Below are 22424 nucleotides of genomic sequence, written 5' to 3' on the forward strand. Positions count from 1 at the left end.
CTGGGGTCTGGAGCCGGCCCTGGGGACCAAGACAGAAAGAAGAAAAGCTCTTATTAGCAAATATTAGGTCCCACTTAGGAGTGCCTGCTTTCAAAATGAACCCTTCTGTTTGATAGTTAAAAATCTCTAAATCATCATGTTTCTGTGAAACATCTATGTAAAACCTGTCTGCCGTCATGTGTGTTGCTGTTGCCTGATGTTCTGGCTGGGATTTTGTAACATGTATTAACATATGAAATATCTTTAACATCCACATTTAAACCAGGAATATTCTACATTTTTCAACAAAAGCCACTGATCCTCTTTATTGTCAGGGACACCAAGTGCATGCCCACTTTAGGCTGTAATTGGTTTCTCTATTCCTATTTACCTCCAGGAAAGGAATTTAATATAGAATGAAGTTTCCATGAGTCACTCTTCAGTCATTAGGACATTTTTCTCTAATATGCCCTCCAGCCTGTTCAGCTGTGACAGTTGTGTACAATAGATTGTGTTACAGTTATCATGTGTTACGTTCTGTCCATATTTATTCTTTTCACCATTTCAGCTTTTCCATTAAGAAAGGCCCCTTTGTTTTGTAGGTCTTTTCTTTGATGTCTTTGTCTAGTGGTGGTATATCATCTATACAGTTAAAGTAATATTTAGATTTCAGAGTAGCAGCTGTGTTAGTCTGTATCCACAAAAAGAACAGGAGTACTTGTGGCACCTTAGAGACTAACACATTTATTTGAGCATAAGCTTTCATGGGCTACAGCCCACTTCTTCGGATGCATAGAATGGAACATATAGTGAGGAGATATATATACACATACAGAGAGCATGAAAAGGTGGGAGTTGCCTTACCAACTCTGAGAGGCCAATTAAGTAAGAGAAAAAATAATATTTAGAGACTCTAGACAGTAAGAACAGTTCTAGAATCAGTCTAAGCAGGGACTGCTGCACTGGGGGAAGAGAGTAAAATGGGGGCCAGGTGGAGCTACCCCTCCCCTCAGCACCTCTGGCTCCAGAACAGTGCAGCAGAGACACTCCCTTTCCCCCACTTTGGGGGCACTAGAACCCAGGTGATGCCTCCCCTCTCCTGCTGCCTCTCCTGCTCCTCCTGGCTTCAGAAAAACTGAAGAGGAGCCAGCCTGAGACTCCAGCCCAGGGGAGCAGCTGCAGCCAAAGCAGGGATCTTTGGACATTCAGAGAACTTGCTGCAGTTTTGACTGGAGTGGCTCTGCTCTATTCTCAGTGGCAGCATTAGGCACCTGCAACCCATGCAGTTGCAGGGGGTCCGAGGCAGTGAGTTGGCCCCCGATAGGGTGACTCAGTTACTTGTCCCTGGTGGCAAAATGAAAGCCAAAGTGAATCACAAACACTGCCCAGCGTGATGATGCAGGGATACAAGCCCCACCCAGCATGACTGGCAGCAACACTGGGAGGGGCCCCAGAATTGAGCTTTGCAGGGGGCCACCATGAGGAAAACACCGTCACTGCACTGTGCTGGTTGGCTGTTTGTTGCATCCTTCTCGCAGTCTCTTCACTCCACACCTGTTGCTCAGGCTCCCTTCTCCCCGGCCCTGTTCCCTCACTCCCCTTCCCTTCAGTGTCCCCTCTCCCTCCCCTTTTCTGCCCATTTAGCTGATCCCCTCCTTACTAAACCCCCTTCCCCCGCCCCCCCAAAAAAAGAAATGTTGGCACTAACCTGCTGTTTGTTGCCATCAGTGTGTTATTCCCCTTCCTCCGCCCTGCCTGTCTTGTCTAGTTAGATTGTGAGCTCATCAGGGCTCTGCTACTCTGTGTTTGTACAGTCCCTAGTGCAATAGGCCCCATTCTTGATTTGATCCTTAAGCACTACATAATAAACATGATTAATATTAATAATAGTAGTGGAAATAGTATGTAATAGTGGGTTCAATATATTTATTCAATGCCTGTAGTACACACAGGATTTTATATATTGTAAATATTTCAAATTAGATGTATGTTTGCATGAAGCTATATGGTTCTATAACCTTTTAAGTAGAGTTGATATTACATGATTGCAATGTGATTATTTCTATGGAAGTAATAAATGTTTAACAAAACAACAGTAATTGAGGATATTTTCAGTTCTGGATAACAAATTATTTCAAAAGATCTCTTATAAAATTCCTGTTTCCATAGCACACAAAAGGTTTTTTGGGGCCTGACATGCCACCTCAGTGGGAAGATAGCAGGAATCTAGAGCTTTGTTTATTGTTTTGCTTTTCCCATATTGCATAAAACACATGCTTTCCCCATATTCCCCTTCCTTTCACAGATTCAAAGTTGTAGGGTAGCAGTTGGAAGAGAGACTGTGTTTAACCAGGTTGTAGTGTATGTGTGATAAAGAGCTAACTCAACCCCCCTTCCTCTTCCCCCCCCCCCCCCCCCGCACTCCCTTCTCAGTGCTGAGCCCTCTTTACTTTCTAACAGGCCCTGTGAGCCTGGCATGAGTTGAACATCAGCTGCAAAAGTTAACAAGACCATTTTCTTTTCTTACGATGCATAAAGACAAACTTTGGTGTTTCTTGGTTTTTATTTCCCACCCCCCCCCAACACGCATTTTCCCTACAAAAGGTTGTCCTCCTTCATCACCAGAGACTGAAATTGGGTGTTAAGAGAAATGGGAATGTTCAATCAGATTGTTTGTTTAAAACTAGTGACAAACACTTGGGAGAATAATTCTCTTTGAAGAAAAATTGCATTGCATCTCCCCTTTAATGAAACACTACAAAACTGTGTCGACCGAACTTACGTTGGCATACATCCACTGCAGTTATTAAATTGCTTGTATGTGTGCACACTTGGCTCCTTGTGTCGGCAGTGCGTGTCCTCACCAGGAGTGCTTGTATCAATTGTATTGTCAGTGTCAGGCATTGTGGGATGACTGTTGCTGGCATTCAGGAGTCAACATAAGCAACGCAGCGTCTACACTGACAGTGCGATGACCTAATTACATCAACCATGACTCTATGTACCTCATGGCGGTGGCATTACTAAATGTGTGTAGAGAGGCACTTAATGTCAATGGGAACCAAATATAAATGAAAACACTTCCATAGCTAGGTCAATGCAAAGCAGCATATGTCAACCTTACAATGTAGTGTAGACCAGGCCTAAGAAATTCCTGCTACAGGTCTGCAGACTTTGAGAGAGGGTTTTTTAGCAAAAAAGCCAAACAAACAAAGCAGGAAGTAGAGACTTTTAGTCTTCCTGATACCTCTCTGTTAAAAACAAGTAGAAAGAAAAAAGAGCAACAATAACAAAACCCCAACAGTAACAACCTGGGAAAAGTGAGGTAATCTTTAAACATACATAAAGAATTAGTAAAAGACAAAAGCAAAAACGCTTTTTGTTTGCAGTTCATCTTTAGGACCTTAGTAGTCTGGGACAAACTGAACCGTCATGGACTGTTGAGTTAAGTTTAAGATTTGCTCTTGTAACACTGATCAGAGCAACCTTTTCAGCTCAAGCAGCAGAAAATTGAAAAGGCTGTGTTTCTGCCTGTTTTCAGCCACTCTAACTTCTGCTCCATCCAGAAATTCAGTTACTGGCATCTGGTTTGGGACAAATATCAAAAGCTTCATGTGACTCCAAAGAACTCTGCTTGAATGGAGAATGAAGCCCCTCTTGTTTTCTTTCAACAATTCCCCCTGTACTTTTGTCCCATGTGGTTATGCCCCATTCTGAGTATATGCGCAGCTGAATGAAATTAATCGAATATTAGTCGTGGAGGGGGCTGTCTGTGCTGCCATTTCTGTAGCTTTGTTGAACATGACTACCTTTGTCAAAAGGATTAAATGTAGCATAGTACTCAAAGTCACTACTACTCATAGATTCATAGATTCCAAGGCCAGAAAGGACCATTGTGATAATCAACTCTGACTTCCTGTGTAACACAGGCCGGAGAACTTCCCCAAAATAATTCCTAGCGCATATCTTTTAGAAAAAAAAATCCAGTTTTGATTGAAAGATTGTCAGTGATGGAAAATCCACCACAACCCTTGGTAAATTGTTACAATGGTTAATTACTCACTATTAAAAATGTATGTCTTATATCCAGTCTGAATTTGTCTAGCTTCAACTTCCAGCCATTGGATCATGTTACAGCTTTCTCTGCTAGACTGAAAAGCTCTTTATTAATGTCGATTTTCCCTGTGTAGGTACTTATAGACTGATCAAATCACCCTTAACCTTCTCTTTGTTAAGCTAAATAGATTTTGCTTGAGTCTATAAGGCATGTTTTCTAATCCTTTAATCATTCTTTTGGCTCTTCTCTAAACCCTCTCCAATGTATCAACATCCTTCTTGAATTGTGGACACCTAAACTGGACACTGTACTCCAGCACCAGTGAAACCAGTGTCAAAATCAGAGATAAAATAACTTCTCCTGTTCAAGATTCCACTGTTTATGCCTCCCAGGATTGCATTAGCTCTCTTGGCTACAGTGTCACAGTGGAAGCTCATGTTCAGCTGATTATCCCGCATGAGCTCCAAATCTTTTTTTCAGAATCACTGCTTCCCAGAGTCCCCATCCTATAAGTGTGGCCTACATTCTTTGATCCTAGATGTATACATTTATATTTAAATGTATTAAAACACATATTGTTTGCTTGTGCCCAGTTTACTAAGCAATCCAGCTCACTCTGTGTTAATGACTTGTCTTCGTTATTTACCACTCCCCCAATTTTTGTGTCATCTGCAAACCTTATCAGTGAAGATTTTATATTTTCTTTCAGGGCATTGATAAAAACGTTAAATACCATAGGGACAAGGACCAGTCCCTGCCAGAACTGTACTAGAAACACACCCATTCGATGTCAGCCAGCTTTTAGTCCATTTAATGTGCCATATTAATTTCTATGTCGTAGGTTTTTTAGTCAAAAAGTTGTGCAATATCAAGTCTTACAGAAATCTAAGTATATACATCAACACTGTTCCCTTTTTGAACTATACTAGTAATCTCGTCTACCAAAGATAAACTAGTTTAACAGGATCTATTTTCCATAAATCCACATTGATTGGTATTAATTATATTACACCTCCTTTAATTCTTTATTAATCAAGCCCCATATCAGCCGCCTCATTGTCTTGCCCTAAATCAGTGCAAGACTGACAGGCCTATAATTACCCAGGTCATCCTGTTTTTATTCTTTTTAAATATGGGCACATATTATCTTGCTTCCAGTCTTCTGGAACTTCCCATTGTTTCAAGGCTTATTGAAAGTCAGTGTTAGCAGTCAAGTAAGCTTCTCAGCCAGCGCTTTTAAAACTGTTGGATGCAAGTTATCTGGACCTGATGATTTAAAAATGTCTAACTTTAATAGCTGCTATTTAACATCCTCCTGAGATACCAGTGAAACGGAAAGTGTTATCATCATCATATAATAAGACTATATCATCTGTTTATATAATAAGACTATATCATCTGTTTTTCCCAAGTACAGAACATAAATATTTATTGAACAATTCTTCCTTTTCTGCATTATTATTGATAATTCTATCTTTTCCATCTAGCAATGGACCAATACCATCGTTAGGATTCTTTTTGTTCTCAATATACTTTTAAATATCCTTTTTTATTGTCCTTAACTCTGCTGGCCATAGAGTTCTCCTTGTGTCTCTTTGCTTCCCTTACCAATTTTCTATAGTTCATAACTTCTGATTTATATTCATTACATTCAACTTCCCCATTCTTTTATTTATTTTGTGTGTGTATAGATGAGAGAGAGTAGTAAAATGTTCTTAAACTATTCCCAATTATCTTCCACATTTTTCTGATTAAATTCTTCCTTGCAGCTGATTTGGCTCAGAATTGTTTTCAGCTTTGTGAAATTGGCCTTTTTTTAGCACCCCGTGTGTGTGTGTGTGTGTACTTTTTTTTTTTTTTTTACACTGGTTTGGACTTTATTCTGTTTGCACATTATAAATATCGAGTCATGATCATTTGTACCTAAGCTACCACTAATTTTTAATTCTGTGATCAGTACCTCTTTATATGTCAAGATTAGGTCTAATATACAATTCTCCTGTGTTGATTGCAACATGTTTTGGGTTAGGAAAATATCATGTATAATATATAGAAATTCCAATAATATTTTAGCACTGGCAACATGATACCTCAAGCATGTGTTACTCAAACTGAAGTCCCCTGTGATCATGCAGCTTTTTCCCTTTCACCTTATAGGTAGGTGCGTAAGGAGCCAGTCATCCTTTTCCCTAGTGTTATTTGGTTGTGTGTAGCAGACACCAGCTAATATTCCATTTTGCGCTTTATTTCTTAGTATATTGACCCATAAGCATTTGAGATCGTTTTCTTTGAAGTTGTCAGCCAGACTAGCCAGACTTATTTTAGTGCTTTGCCTGGATTATATTAGAGAGTTATAAAGGATTCATGTGGAACATGGCATTTGAATAACAAGAGTCTTGCTTCTGTCAGAACCTCTGACATCAGATTGCTGTTAATTTTTGTGCCCATCTAAGATAATGACCATATTTCAGTTTAATCAGTAGTTGACTATAACATTCCGCAGAGAAAATCTGTATTAGCATGTATATATACACCATATCTGAACTGTATTTGCAAGTTCTGACAGAAATAAATAAATGGAACCTGAGTGATCATACTGTTCTTGTCACCAATACCTTGTTAGTTAGATTACTTATTCCTTCAGATTCTTTATGCTGGCAGAGAGATGGAGCAGGAGGGTGAGATATGGTTACACATAGCTCTTTTAACTGACTTTGTTTCTCATGATCAGTGTTTGAACTATGCCTTAGTGAAAGAGGTCAAACAGGTGTTTCATATTCATGCAGCTCATTATGGAGATCATTGACTTCCTATTGGGGTGGTCTGGGCTGACTGTGCAGCTTATGCAACACTTTGATTTTTTTGGACTCTCGGAGTATTTAGGAATTGTTAGAAAATGAGGTTTTCATACAATAATGAGTGTGCAACTGAAAGCTGTTCATTGTGGCAATTAACTTGTCCTGAAAGCTTCTGACTCCACCTGTCCTTTGTTCCCATTGGAGAAAAGTAAAATGTCTTTGTGGTAGTTAATCTGCATTCAGCATTTGTGGATGAATTATTATTTTATTAATGTTCAACATGTATACTGTGGTAGGGCTTAGCAGCTTCAACCAGGTCAGAGGGGTGACTCCATTATGTTAGGCACTTGGCAAATATGTAATAAATGGCAGTCTATAATAAGGTGGCCCCTCCTGTGGGAGACCACAGTGCAACAGGTTTGCTTCCCTCAGTTTCCCCTTTATTCATCCATGAAAAGGAGTGTCTGTCTCAGGAGCAAGTTCAAATCCTTTTATTCACATAAGGTACCACAGTCCACAGATTCCATATGGTAAAAACAGTTAAACTCAGAGACTTTAAGGCCAAAAGGGACCATTGTGATAATCTAATCTGACTTCCTGCACATCACAGGCCACAGAACCTCACCCATCCACTCCTGTAAAAGACCCATAACCTTTGGCTGGGTTCCTGAAGTCCTCAAATCATGATTTAAAAACTAAAAGATTTAAAAACTTAAGTTACAGAGAATCCACCATTTACTCTAGTTTGAACCAGCAAGTGACCCAGACCCCATGTTGCAGAGGAAGGCAAAATAAATAAATAAAAAATCAAAATAAAACCCAGAGTCTCTGCCAGTCTGACCTGGAAGAAAATTCCTTCCAACCCCATATGGCAATGAGTTGAACCCTGAGCATGTTGGCAAGATCCACTAGCCAGACATCTGGGAAAGAATTTTCTGTAGCAAGTCAGAGCCCTCCCCATCTAGTGCCCCATCCCAATCCAGGCCATTGGGATTTTTGCTACTAGTCTCAAAACCCTAAAGGAAAACAAGTTTACAATGCAGAAGCTCTTCAGCCCCATTCACATGTCACTGTTCACAGGTTACCAACTCTCATTAACCACTCTGTCCCAGTACCATTAGTCTCTGTTCGAGGTTCCCATTTTCCAGGCCATCTGCTTGAGAGTCCCAAGATATCTGCTTATCTCCCATGAGTCTTCTTCCATAGCCCCAAGTCAGGTCTCCCACAAGAGGGCTTCCTGCAGAAGAGCATTCAACCAGGCCTGCTTCCTTCAGAGTCCTACCCTAGCTCGTGGCTACCTCCGTCTAGAGTCAAGCCCTTGCTTCTGAGCCTAACTTATACTTATCATACTGTTTTTTCCCCTCATTCCTAAGGGACTGAATATCTGCTCCGTTGTGACATTGTTTTACTTTGGGGTTTTGAGATGAACTGTTTTTACCATGAGGAATCTGTGGACTGTGATGAGGAACGTGAGGAGCTCAGGGAAGTCTCTGCTGAGCTTTCTGCCTCTCCTCTGTTCTCAGGTAGCTCTCCCCTCCCGTCCTGACTCATTGTCTGTAGGATTGGGTAACAAAAATAATGGACTGTTTTTGGCAGAGTAGTGCTGTGTGCAGTTCTTAGCCAATCAGAGTAATGGTCACAGCTCACCACACCTAGCCATTATTAGATGGCAGCTTTCTGAACATATTATGACAGGAATGAGTTTTAAGGAAGATAAGTTTGTGGCATTACATATTTTGACTGGGAATTTCTTCCACCTATAAGAAGGCGGCATGGGAAAAAGAGTGAAGATGTTTGTGGAAGAAGCAAACAGGTGGATGATCTAGGCTGGCATTACTGGCAGAGCAAAAACAGCTGGTGACCTCACAATAGGATAATAAATGAGACAGATTGACAGGGCAGGGCTAAATTGTGGAGAGCTTTGAAGTATCACTTTTAAAAAATGGGGGGGAAAGGGGAAATATAGGTATATCCCATGTTTTTAAAGTGATTCCTTAGTTAAAAGAAGCAATTTATGCTTTTGGTTATACCAGTGTTAATCTAGAGCAACTACATTCAAGTTACTATATTTAGCCTAGGTGCTACAATAATACAAATAATTAATAATAATGATATATTCGTGTAAGGAAGATCAGAATTTGGCTGAAGAGTGGAGGGGGGAATTTAACACTGAATCGAAACAAAGGGAGGAGAAAAGAAGTTAACCACTGATTCTTTTCATTCTGTTTATCCAACTCTTGGTTCAGAATTATGCCGTATTTTAAAAGAATCTTGAGTAAGTCCTATTTTGCTATTTGCTTAAGGAAATGAAGAATTGTAGAAGGAGGTGGGAGACAAGAACCAACTGCTTGCCTAATCGTATTCATGCAGTCAGATGCCAGAAATGCATGAGGATGTGTAACATGATCTATATTACTGTCTCAGTCTAACAGCTTTTTAATAGGTTCATATGTCAAATCCCATTACCATTAGCATATAACTTTGAGATTATTCTTGGTTTTTACTTTCTTTCTTGAATTAGATGTTTGCAGTGGTGCCCCCATAAATACTTCCAAATTGGTGTGAAGGTAGGCAGAGGGGAGGCAGTAGCACCTGGAGTATTGAAGAGTTTCAGATTTTAAGTCATTTTAAGAATATATTTCTTAAAAATTCATTGGGGACAGCTGGACATCTGCAGATGCACTTATAGAATCCCCTTGTCTTTTGCAGAGAAGATTACCATGAAGACGGGTTCTGTCAGCCTTACAGGGGAATTGCATGTGCACGAATCATTGGAAACAGGACCATTTACGTGGACTCCCTCCAGATGCAAGGAGAAATTGAAAACCGAATTACTGGTAGGATTATATGCCTCTAGTAGGACAATAATAATTTGTTCCAGTATCCAGTTCAAATGTCAACAGTACTAGTTTTATTACCACATAATTGATAAGTCTAATGACCAAGTTACCCTTATAGTAAGGTTTGAACAAGCAATCCCTTTTCTCTGTCTTGTATTCAGAAAACATTGTTTTACAGGCCAAAAATCTGCTATCATGTGAAAAACATTTTTCACCGTAAGTGAAGTGTCAAAGGCTTGACTCTTTAACAGCTTGTAATTTATATTGGTGCATTTTAAATGATAGATTGAAATGGAAGTACATTTTTAAAAGTCCAAGTGCATTCTAGTGTAATGAGAAACTGTTGTGGTGACTTTGTCCTTGGGCTTCCTCCCTTTTACTGCAAAATCCCAGTAGAGTTCTGATTTAACACTGGTTTATATAAAATAAGTAATGATCTTTCCATGCTCTGCCCCTTCTAATTCTTTCTCTGAACACCATTTTGGTACACGCTCAGCAACATTTGGTGTTCAAAAGTTTAATTACTTTTCCGGCACAGTAGATGAACATTCAGTTTCTTCACAGAACCACACCAGAGTGATCAGTGATATTAGCAACAGTTGATTCTAATGCCCCTTTGCTAGAGCAGTCAGATGAATCCATTCACCTCTAAGGAGCAAAGCAAACCAGACATAATCCTATTTATTACCATTTAGCTCACCATCATCACTGTATATTTGATCTCTTAAGAAAAGGATTAACATGTTTGCTGCAGTGAGGTTTTCCAGAGAATGTAGCTACTTTTTGATCAAGTTAAATTTGTTCCCATATATATGTGGCCTTCCTCATGCTGATTGAGTAATATTGGTGTTGGCGGGGGAAGGTGTTTGGTGTGCAGGCCTGGGGTTGGAATTATGTTTTTAGGGGAGTTGATGTCAGTTTTTTTTATTAACAAGTTTGATACAGCACTTACACCCAGATCCTGCAAATAGATCAGTATAGCCCTGTGCCTGCCCGGAGTGCCGCTGATTTCCATGTGGCTGTGTGCAGGAGCAGGGATCCACCATGCAGAGACAACTGCAGGATTGGGGCCTTAGTGCATATATAGGTGGTCATAAGAAGTCATGACCAAATAGTATTTTAAAAGTATATGAATTTTGAGAAATGTTTACTAAATGCCCTGTGGACTAATTGCTATAGATTTTGCAATGTGCTCAGTTGTTGTGAAGATTCAGTGTATATGGAGAGCCTTTAAGCAAATATCTTAGTATTTTGGGGATTGAGCTAGTTAGCTGTTCCTCAACTAATGAGCAATCTCTTAAAAAAAACGTTTGTACTTGCATAGATGTGTATAGTGAAGACTGTGGCTCTCTGTGAATGGGTAGTAGGGACACCTACTGTCCAAAGCTAAAACTGACAAAACATACATGAAATTTTTGTTCAGGGACTGAAGAGTAAAATTTACCTATGGTGGTCTGACATTTTGTGGTGTCGTGAAGTATTTAGCTCAGGGTTGGCAACTCTTGTACTTTAAACAAAAACCAGCTGATATTAGGAATTTTTAATTAAAATCTTATCTCCTAAAGTCATGTGATTATCTGAGAATCTCAGTTTTCATTTAAATTTTTTTTCCAGCCTTTATGGCTCTGGAGAAAAGCTTGTAAACATGACCTCTAGAGACTCAAAAGTCAGAAGGCAAATAAACAGAGCCCCAGATTTATAATTTTTATGATTTTAAGCCAATCTCATGATTTTTGGAGATCTGACTCATGATTTTTGAATGCTCAGGATTAGCAATATTGTTGTATCATTTAACACCGAAAAATAAGTTCGTTTTTTTTTCACTGAAGTAAACAATGTGGTCTTTGCAGGCATTTTTACTTCACTGAAGAATAAAATACTCTTGTTCAGGGACTGAAGAGCAAATTCTACCTGTGGTGGTCTGACATTTTTGTGGTGGTGTGAAGTATTCAGTTATTCACAGTGTTGCCAACTCTTGTAATTTAAAGGAAATACAGCTGATGTGCTGTGCTGTTTTTTGTTTGCTTGTTTTGTTTTGTTTTTTTAATTTACTCCTCTTGACAATTGCCAACCCAGCCCCGGCCCTGCCGCAGCCAGGGGATGGACAGGCCAAACCCAGCCCCGGCCCTGCCGCGGCCAGGGAATGGACAGGCCAAACCCAGCCCCGGCCCTGCCGCGGCCAGGGAATGGACAGGCCAAACCCAGCCCTGGCCCTGCCGCAGCCAGGGGAAGGGTGCCTATCCCATGGCCCCAGCCCCAGAGCTGCTGCAATGGGAAGAGGCACCTCTCTGTCCCCAGCCCAGGTGCTGTTGGGGGGAGTCCTCTCTCCCTGCCATAGTCCCGAGGCAGCCTGCACCCCAAACCCTTCATCCCCAACCCCAATGCAGAGCCCGCACCCCCATACAGAGCCCTCTTCCCCTGCACCCTGACCCTCTGCCCCAGCTCGGAGCCTCCTTCCACACTCTGAACCCCTTGGCCTTGTCCCCCACCCCATGAATTTTGTTATGTGCAGCATATGAAGGGGGTGTGTCACAGATCACCTCCATATTGGTGCACGTAACAAAATTCATTCTGCACATGTGTGGGAAAAATTAGAGAGAACACTGGTGGGGTCCATTCTTGCTCCTCAGTCTCCTGGTTATCCTGGGCCTCTGTTTCCCACATCCCTTCAAAGTGTTTTAGGGATGCCTCCTCCCAAGATTCTGGGGATAAGGAGTCTGATAACTGTTTGACCTCAATGTGAGGACTTCTCTGTCTGCACTTTGTCTGTGGCTTATAATTTCATTTATTTCCTCTACATTTTTTCCTTGCTCTGCGGGTTGTATTTCTTCCCTCCTGGGCCTCTGAGCCCACTGCAAGATAGTGGGGCAATCCATCTACTACCTCTATATGTTTCCATCTTCATGTCCCCTTGACTTCCAGGGACACCTGTGCCATAGGGCAGAATTTCATGTCCTCATGTACACATTCAGTTTTGACCCTACCTCCAGGAAGTATCCTCTGTGGTTTCATTAACTCCCACCTTATTAGCAGAAGGAATGAAGCTATGTCCACTAGATCCATTTGGTGCCTCCTCCCTATCTTGGTGCCTTCTTCTTACCATTACTAAGATGGTAGGCACAGTACTTTCTTCTTTCTTTCCTGCCTAGGGGTCTCAGCCTACCCACAAAACCATGAAAACCCACAGTCCATGTATAGGTCTGTCACGTCCACACTGGAAATACATTGTGGCCCAAGCCCCTGCCAGAGTTCTGTTGGGCTCCTCCTTCATCTTCGTGGGGTCCTTTCTGCGTGTAGGTGTACCAGTCCTTCTCCCCAGATCTAGTCCCATACTAGACTTGTAGGCTCTGAAGTTTTACACTGTTTTTGAGTGCAGTTGTATAACAAAAAAAAATCTACATTTGTAAGTTGCACTTTCACATAAGAACATAACATAAGAACATAAGAAAGGCCGTACCGGGTCAGACCAAAGGTCCATCTAGCCCAGTATCTGTCTACCGACAGTGGCCAATGCCAGGTGCCCCAGAGGGAGTGAACCTAACAGGCAATGATCAAGTGATCTCTCTCCTGCCATCCATCTCCATCCTCTGACGAACAGAGCCTAGGGACACCATTCTTACCCATCCTGGCTAATAGCCATTTATGGACTTAGCCACCATGAATTTATCCAGTCCCCTTTTAAACATTGTTATAGTCCTAGCCTTCACAACCTCCTCAGGTAAGGAGTTCCACAAGTTGACTGTGCGCTGCGTGAAGAAGAACTTCCTTTTATTTGTTTTAAACCTGCTGCCTATTAATTTCATTTGGTGACCCCTAGTTCTTGTATTATGGGAATAAGTAAATAACTTTTCCTTATCCACTTTCTCAACACCACTCATGATTGAGAAACAACGAAGAGATTGCACTACAGTTCTTGTCTGAACTGAAAAATACAGTTTCTTTTTATCATTTTACAGTGCAAATATCTATAATAAAAAGTAATATACACTTTGATTTCAATTGTAACACAGAATACAATATATATGAAAATGTAGAAAAACATCCAAAATAGTTAATAAATTTCAATTGGTATTCTATTAACAGCGCAATTAAAGCTGCGATTAATCACGATTAATTTTTTGAGATAATCGCATGAGTTAACTGTGATTAATCGACAGCCCTAGTAATTAGTACTAACAGTGACCAGAGTGCTGTCTCAAGAGCTAGCCCTCAGCTCTCTGTCACAGTAAATCACCCTCTGTACCAGATGACTGGAGGGTAGCTAAGGTAACACCAATTTTTTTAAAAAGCCTCCAGAGGCAATTCTGGCAGTTACAGGCTGGTAAGCCTAACTTCAGTACCAGGCAAATTGGTTGCAACTATAGTAAAGAACAGAATTATCAGACAGCTAGAGAAACACAATATGTTGGGGGAAGAGCTTTTGTAAAGGGAAATCATGCCTCACCAATCTATTAGAATTCTTTGGCAGCGGTTCTGCAAGTAGGTGGACAAGGGTGATCCAGTCGATAGAGTGCACTTGAACTTCTAGAAAGCCTTTGACGAGATCCCTAACCAAAGTCTCTTAAGCAAAGTAGGCAGTCATGGGATAAGAGGGAAAGACCTCTCCTGGATCACTTAATAGTTAAAAATAGGCAACAAAGAGTAGGAATAAATGGTCAGTTTCACAATGGAGAGAGGTGGCCCACCAGGGATCTGTACTGGGACCAGTGCTGTTCAACATATTTTCATAAATGATCTAGAAAAGAGGGTAAACAGTGAAAACAGTGGTGAAATTTGCTGATTATACAAAATTACTCCAGATAGTTAAGTCCAAAGCTGACTGTGAAAAGTCACAATGCGGTCTCACTAAACAGGATGACTGGGCAAAAAAATGGCCAATGAAAATTCAGTGTTCTTAAATGAAAAGTAATGCACATTGGAAAACATAATGCCATTATGCATACAAAATGATGGGGGTCTAAATTAGCTGTTACCACTCAAGAAAGAGATCTTGGAGTCTTCTTAGATAATTCTCTGCAAACATCTGCTCAATATGCAGCAACGGCCAAAAAAGCTAACAGAATGTTAGGAACCATTATGAAAGGGATAGATAGTCAGAAAGAAAATATCATAATGTCACAATGGTATGCCCTAACCTTGAATACTGCATGCAGTTCTGGTCACCCCATTTCAAAAAGATATATTAGAACTGGAAAAAGTATGGAGAAGGGCAACAGAAATGATTTGGAGTTTGGGTCAGCTTCTATAAGAGCTGAGATTAAAAAGACTGGCTCATCGTAGAAAAGAGAGATGACTAAGGAGGGGATATAATAGTCTATAAAATCATGACTGGTGTGCAGAAAGTGAATAGGGAAGTGTTATTTACCCCTTCATATAACACAAGAACTGGGGATGGCCCAATGAAATTAATAGGCAGCTGGTTTAAAATAAACATAAAGAAGTACTTCACAGAACACATAGTCAAGCTGTGGAACTCGTTGCCAGGGGATGTTGTGAAGGTCAAAATTATAACTGGGTTCAAAAAAGAATTAAATAAGGCTTTGGCTACACTTGCACTTCAAAGCGCTGCCGCGGCAGCGCTTTGAAGCGCTAAGTGTAGTCAAAGCACCAGCACTGGGAGAGAGCTCTCCCAGTGCTGTCCGTACTCCACCTCCCTGTGGGGAATAACGTACAGCGCTGGGAGCCGCGCTCCCAGCGCTGGGGCTTTGACCACACTGGCGCTTTGCAGCGCCGCAATTTGCAGCGCTGGAGAGGGTGTGTTTTCACACCCTGCTGCAGCGCTGCAAATTTGCAAGTGTAGCCAAGGCCCAAGTATACCTGGCGAATAAGGGAAGTAGGCTAGAGGCTAGGGGATATGAGGATGGCTTCTAGGGAGACTTTGGGGGAGTAGGCAGATTGAGAAACTTGAAGGGTTGAGTGTGTCTTTGGGGAGATGAGGGTTTATCAGGGATGTCCAGGGGATAGATCAGTGGCTTTCAAACTTTTTTTCTGGTGACTCAGTTGAAGAAAATGGATGCCCACGACCCAATGGAGCTGGGGATGAGGAGTTTGGGGTGTGGGAGGGGGCTCCAGGCAGGGGGTTGGGGTGCGGGAGGGAGCCAGTGCTCTGGGTTAGGGTTATGGGCTCTGGGCTGGGGGTGAGGGGTTTGGGGTGCAGGAGAGGGCTCTGGGTTGAGGGGGGCAGGCTTAGGGCTGGCAGGGACTGGGGCCTGGGCTTACCTCAGATGGCTGCAGGTTAGTGACACTGTAGGGGTGCTAAAACAGGCTTCCTGCCTCTCCTGGCACTGCGGACCATGCTGCACCCCAGAATCGGCCAGCAGCAGGTCCGGCTGCTAGGTGGAGGTGCACAGCTCTCACCCACAGTCACTGTGCCCCCCTCCCCCAGCTCCCATTGGCTGGTTCCAATGGAAGTGCGGAGCCAGTGCTTGGGTTGGGGGTAGCGCGCAGAGCCCTGTGGCCCCCCCACCTAGGAGCCGGACCTGCTGCTGGCTGCTTCTGGGGCGCAGCACGGAGCCGGGACAGGTAGGGACTAGCCTTCCTTAGCCGGCCAGCAGCACTGATGGGACTTTTAACAGCCCAGTCAGTGATGCTGACCAGAGGCACCATGACCCAGTGCCTTACATTCTGCGTCCCAGTACTGGGTCACGACCTGCAGTTTGAAAACCACTAGGATAGAGGGAAGAGCCTTTTTGTGCAGTAGGCCTGGAGTGGAGGGGAACCAGTGTCTCTGTGCCAAGGCATTAGGCCTGGAAGGTTGCCTCAGAGCACCAAGGCAGCAGTGCTGATAAGAAAGTCCTTCAAGAGCCAAGGCCTCTGTGCAGATACTTTGCTCCCCAGTACTGCTGCCTTGGCTCTCTGGTGCACCAGTAAGCACATGCCTCCCTCACGTTCCTGATGTTCCTGCACATCTGAGAGGTATACTTCAGCCCCTGCTGTCTCCACCTCCAACCCTGTTCTCTTCAAGCACCCCAACAAAATCAAGTCCTGATAATAAACCACCTATCACTCATGTATGTAGATCTGAAATCTGTAATATCTACATAAAAATTACTACCAAATATAGTTGTTTGCAGAATTTTAGCTGTGTTCATCCCAGGATATTGGAGAGGCAAGGTGACGAAGGTAATACCTGTTATTGAAGTTGTGCAGTAAAAGATATTACTTCTCCCACCTTGTCTCTACCAAATTTCGAACAGTCACTAACAATTAGATCACACATTTACATTCACATTTTCTCCTAAACTTTACAGACAATCTTACAGCTTTTTTGCAGTTTGAAAACAATACTTCGCTTACTTGCACACTCCAGTACAAAGACACTTACAGAACTACTTACAATAGAACTGATGAAAGCCTATGTTAATAATCAAAGCACCTGAACATATAACCAGTAAACAGGGTTCAAGCTGAAGCAGCAGCACATTGTCTGTTCAGGAAGGGATATTTTGGCATAGTTGGTGGAAGGATGATAGTGAAGCTGAAGAGAGGAACTGATGAGTGGATCATAGACGGGGCGTTGAGTGATTTAACGGCTTATTTCCTTGCTTTTTGTGGTTTGCGTTGGTGGAATAAGCAGTCTAACAACCCTAACTCAAAGTTAATTTTTTTGTGTGGGAATATTTCTATATTTAGGGCTTGATTCATCCCTCGGATACATGATGCACATCATTATTTATCTCTTCTTCTTTAAAATGTTGAAGAAAACTTCCAGATAAATGCCAGTGTGTAGGCGTTCAGTGACTGAGGGGAGGATCAAGTCCTTAGTGAGTTATGACATGTGTCTTAATAGGATTGATGCTTTGGGATTATCAATATGCATTTCTTCTCAGCACTTGCAATCGGGCTTCTCATTGCAAAATCTCATCAAATATTAACAGAGTCCTTCCTTTTTTCTGGCAAGGATTGAAAATACATATTGGCTGGTTTACTGACGAAAATGTCTGGAGAAAACCGGAGACTTAGTGATCTAAACTCAGGTTTGACCTAACTAGAAACCTCGACACTACAGATTCAAGTCTTGACAGGGTTGGCTCAGTCCTTCATTCTTCTAAGGGTATGTTTACACTACCCGCCGGATCGGCGGGTAGTGATCGATCTATTGGGGCTCAATTTATCGCGTTTAGTGTAGACGCGATAAAATCGATCCCCGATCGCTCTGCCGTCAACTCCGGAACTCCACCGCGGCGAGAGGCGGAAGCAGAGTCGCCGGGGGAGTGGCAGCGGTCATCTCGCCGCCGTCCTCACGGCCAGGTAAATTGACGACACCCCCCACCCCCAGTGTAGACCTAGCCTAAGACAAATAAATAAATAAAGTACCATATAGTTTACTCTGTAAGGGTGTCTTGAATCACACCATAGAAACTGAGGTTCTGTGCACTCTGCATGGACATTAAAGGTACAACAGCACTTGGGTTTGCCCCATTAAGTCTAGCCTTTATTTCCTTTCCACTATTTTTCTGTACATTGTTTGTCTGCCCAGCTCCCACACTCTACCTCACTGATACTGAATGTAGATAGGCTTTGCGTTAACGTAAAAACTATTTTATTTGTTTTGTTTAGTTTATTATGTACTATTGCTCATCCAGTAATTTTTGTTTATTTCCAGCCGCATTTACCATGATTGGCACTTCTACCCATTTATCTGATCAGTGCTCGCAGTTTGCCATCCCATCATTCTGCCACTTTGTGTTTCCGCTGTGTGATGAGCGCTCTCGGACCCCCAAGCCAAGGGAGCTGTGTCGGGATGAATGTGAAGTTCTGGAGAACGATCTCTGTAGGCAGGAATATAACATTGCTAGGTCCAATCCCCTCATTCTGATGCAACTACAACTGCCCAAGTGTGAGGACCTGCCACTGCCTGAAACTCTGGAGGCTGCCAACTGTATAAGAATTGGGATCCCTATAGAACGGCTCAACAGATGTAAGGTTTAATCTTTCAAGCTTTGAGCTTTTTTATTTCTCTTGTCACTGACAAGATTTTGAAATGAGATGGTCTTCAGTGACTCTAGCTATATAAACTTATTGTCATACTGAATGTTTTCATAAGGAGATCTGATTGCCTTTTGTAATACATAATATTGATCATAACCTGCAGTGTTGTGAAATATAGAGCTAGATGGGAAGCTTAGAGGAATTGAGTGATCATGAAAGCTGCTGAATTGACAACTCTGGAAGATAAAGGCCTGTATCCACACAAGAAGTACACCAGAAACAAGTGAAAGCTTCTCCATTCCACTGTCAGTGTACCACAACTCTGTTCTGTAGGATCCCTGGGTCGGGAGAGTGGAGTTCACTCACCTGTCCTGTTCAGTCCTTGGCCTCTTGGCTGAGACTCTGTATCCATCTATGTGTAGGATTTGTTTGAATTTCAGTAATCTTTAAGTAGGTCACAAAAGCTTCACTTGAAATGTCTGTTAAGAAATTATACATTTTAGGATAATTTACTTTCATTCTTTTTATATGGACTATTAATACTGCAAATCAAGCTGGGAATGTAATGATCCTTGCTATACTGGATGCATGCATCTGTTGGTGTTATATTTGCATCCAAGGGTTAGATTCGTTGTTGTTATTATATACTGATCTTTTTCTCTTCCTACTCCATGTCCCTGTAACTAATCGCCATACTCACATGCTGTTTTACCTCTCAGCTACATTAGACTAATATGACTATATGTAGATAGCTGGCAAGATTCATAGTTGGCTAAGCTTAGTCTGAATTCCCATCCTGTCAGTACAGTCTCCTCTACTAGCAATCAGCAGAATTGAGCAGCAGGGGCAGTGGAGTAGAGCTGGTTGGGGTCAATTAGGATTAAATGTAACCATTTGAATTGCAATACAAAGGTACTTAGGAGCTGATTAGTCCAAGGGAGCTGAGAAGCAGAATCAGTCAAAGAGGTGTGTTTGTGGGGGAAGAGGGAGACAAAATCAGCCAGGGAGTTGGAAAAGATACCAGCCAGAGGGAATGGAGAAAACAAAAGCAACTGGGATCAGGGGAAAGACAGTAACCAAGCAAGGGAAGAACTCAGCACATCAAATCTGGCTCCAGGGGCTAATAGCAAGCATAATTTCTCATACTTCTTAGGGTCCATGGCACTCCCTCTAACGAGTGAAGTTCTGCATGTGAGAGCAGCAGCAATAAAGTGTTCTCTTCATTTATTTTTATTTTATGTGAAATCCATTGTTACAGATCACCAATGTTACAATGGCTCTGGAGCTGATTATAGAGGGACCATTAGTGTCACCAAATCAGGCCACAACTGTCAGCATTGGAATTCCCAGCATCCTCATAACCATGATCTGACAAGCACACAGTTTCCAGAGCTAGGAGGTGGACATGCATATTGCCGAAATCCTGGAAGTCAGATGGATGGTCCCTGGTGTTTTACACAGAATAAAAACGTACGCATGGAACTGTGTGAAGTACCGTCTTGTAGTATGTATTCTCTTTTTTCCCTCTTACTACTGTCCTAAAGCTTTTACAGTTTTAAATATTGCTTATTGTTAGAGTATCACTCATTGAGAAAATTACAATTCTAAGGTTTTCATTGCTTCTCGTGTGGCACCATTGTTTCTTGTTACACGTTTATAATGTTGTTTTCAGACCAAAGTTTGTTGCCTGGAACTCTGTACTGTCTATTTATTGTATTTCTGGAGCAAAAAACAGAGACAATAATTAACGATATTACATGCATGTAATATATCATATTTCTGTATACAGTTTGGTTTCTGATTTGGTTAATATAGTTGGTTGCCCTGAACATACATTAAGAAATATTTTGGTTTTATGTAACACCATTCAGCATTATGCTACTGTTTCTATCTAAGGCATCTTACTTTGGAGAACATAGATTCTCAATCTGGTCTTGAGGTGGATGACAATCTATGTACTAAGCCAAGAAACCAACAAAAGTCTGTTTTACCCATTTTTGGCATTGGAAAAAGGGGATGATAATTCACATATCCTGTAGAGGGAGATAAAGCATTATACTTGGTTATAGGAAACAAAATCAAAAGCATAGAATCAAAGGCACCATACAGATCATGATTTTAAAATAAATCATCTAGACTAAATACAAAGTAATGAAAATGCTCATGAATCACGATTGCATTAGTATTAGCAAGAAGCCATCCTAGTTAATCCAATGGAGTCCTGCCCTATAATGACACATTAGTACAGTCCCTTTAGCTTCAGTGCATTAGCATAGAATTCAGTCTAGAGCCATTACTGTTAGTTTGAGTGCCAAATGTGAGCTCAGTACTGTGCAGAACAAGGAGAAAGGTGCAATCCCTGCAGCAATAGGTGTGAAGTATAAGCCTCACAAACGTTGCTTCATTACAGACAGGCAGTACTTAAAAAATTAAAACTGTAAAATGTAAAATTTCTGGTTTACCTCACTTTAATACTTTTTCTTGATTTGACTTAAAAAGAAAAAAATTTATATTACATGATGATGTGTTATCAAGATTTTATTGGTATGAGTTTGGGAGGGAAGCACTCAGAAATGGCATAGTCACAAATTTCATAAGATATCCCAAATGAGTGCCAATAAAACCTTTTGTACCCCATACCATGCTGTCCTGTACTCTGTATATGCCACACATTTTACAAAAAAATATTTTAGAAATGCTTTAGAGAGCCTTTATTAAATATATTGACACTATTTTTCATCTTTGCCTGCCTGGGAAACAAGACTGCCTTGATACCAAAATGTTCAATGGTATCTAAATAATTTGGAGATGGGGAGAGAATTCCACATTTTATGGGCCAACACAGTAGTGTTGGCAGAGTTTAGTGGGCAAAGTGCTGATGAAAGGGTTAAAGTTGGATGATAAGGACTGTTTGTCATATGGCTCTGCAGTTTATCACATTGAGATCACTGGTGCATGCATGCCTGCATGTATAATGATGAAGACTAATCACTGTACTTCATCCAGTAAGCAAGTTAATGCAATTGCACAACAGTCTGTATTTTGCAGTTTCTGTACTGGGAAAGTTCAATAATAGTGCTTCAGATGTAAATAAACTATACATGAAATGGATCCAATGGTTTCATAATGTATCTTTGAACCCACTAGTTGCCATGTCCATTCAACATTAATTCTCAGAAATATTTGACAGAAAATTAGTTTGTGGCTGATGGAATTAAAAGCCTGTACTTAGAACGTAACTTCTGTTTTAAAATCATGTGATTTGCTTCTTTTGTTTAAAGATTAGTCTCAATATTCACACTAGTGTTTTTAATTTACTTTGCTTTTGAATACTTTAAAAAAACATTACCTGAAAACAATAAATATTTAAATCCCAACAGGTCCACGTGACAACAGCAAAATGGGGATCCTCTACATTCTGGTTCCCAGCATAGCCATTCCTTTGGTTATTGCCTGCCTTTTCTTCTTGGTCTGCATGTGTAGGAACAAACAAAAGGCATCTGCTACTACACCCCAACGTCGCCAGTTGATGGCATCTCCTAGCCAGGACATGGAAATGCCACTTATTAATCAGCACAAACAGGTATTTTTTGCAGACTTTTTAAAGGCCAAGATTGTGAAAAATGTCATGGTTTTGAATGCCTCACATTTTGGCCAACTTGAGGCATCTGTAAAAGGCCTGATTTTCAGAGTGTTTACAAAGCACCCAACTTATGAAAATCAGGTCCTTTGGGGGTATCTCCCAAAGTTGAGAACCCAAATCAACAGTCAATACAGTTTTCAATACCAAAATATTTCTATGTAGTTTGTATTTGTGTG

At 41.3% G+C, this 22424-nt stretch overlaps 1 protein-coding gene across 4 annotated transcripts in view; it reads left to right on the forward strand.

The window, feature by feature from the left end:
- The window catches only part of ROR2 (receptor tyrosine kinase like orphan receptor 2), a 221079-nt gene that overhangs the window by 194682 nt on the left and 3973 nt on the right, over positions 1-22424 (forward strand). For 3 of the 4 annotated variants that reach the window (XM_045021688.1, XM_045021690.1, XM_045021689.1), the window contains exons 5-8: positions 9544-9671; positions 18280-18594; positions 19864-20109; positions 21986-22188. In XM_045021688.1, coding sequence (XP_044877623.1) covers positions 9544-9671; positions 18280-18594; positions 19864-20109; positions 21986-22188 — 892 coding nt within the window. Of the gene's footprint in view, positions 1-8577; positions 8648-9543; positions 9672-18279; positions 18595-19863; positions 20110-21985; positions 22189-22424 lie in introns of those variants that run through there. The other variant, XM_045021691.1, reaches the window with a different exon arrangement.

Source organism: Mauremys mutica, chromosome 6, assembly GCF_020497125.1.
Source record: "Mauremys mutica isolate MM-2020 ecotype Southern chromosome 6, ASM2049712v1, whole genome shotgun sequence".
NCBI lineage: Eukaryota > Metazoa > Chordata > Testudines > Geoemydidae > Mauremys > Mauremys mutica.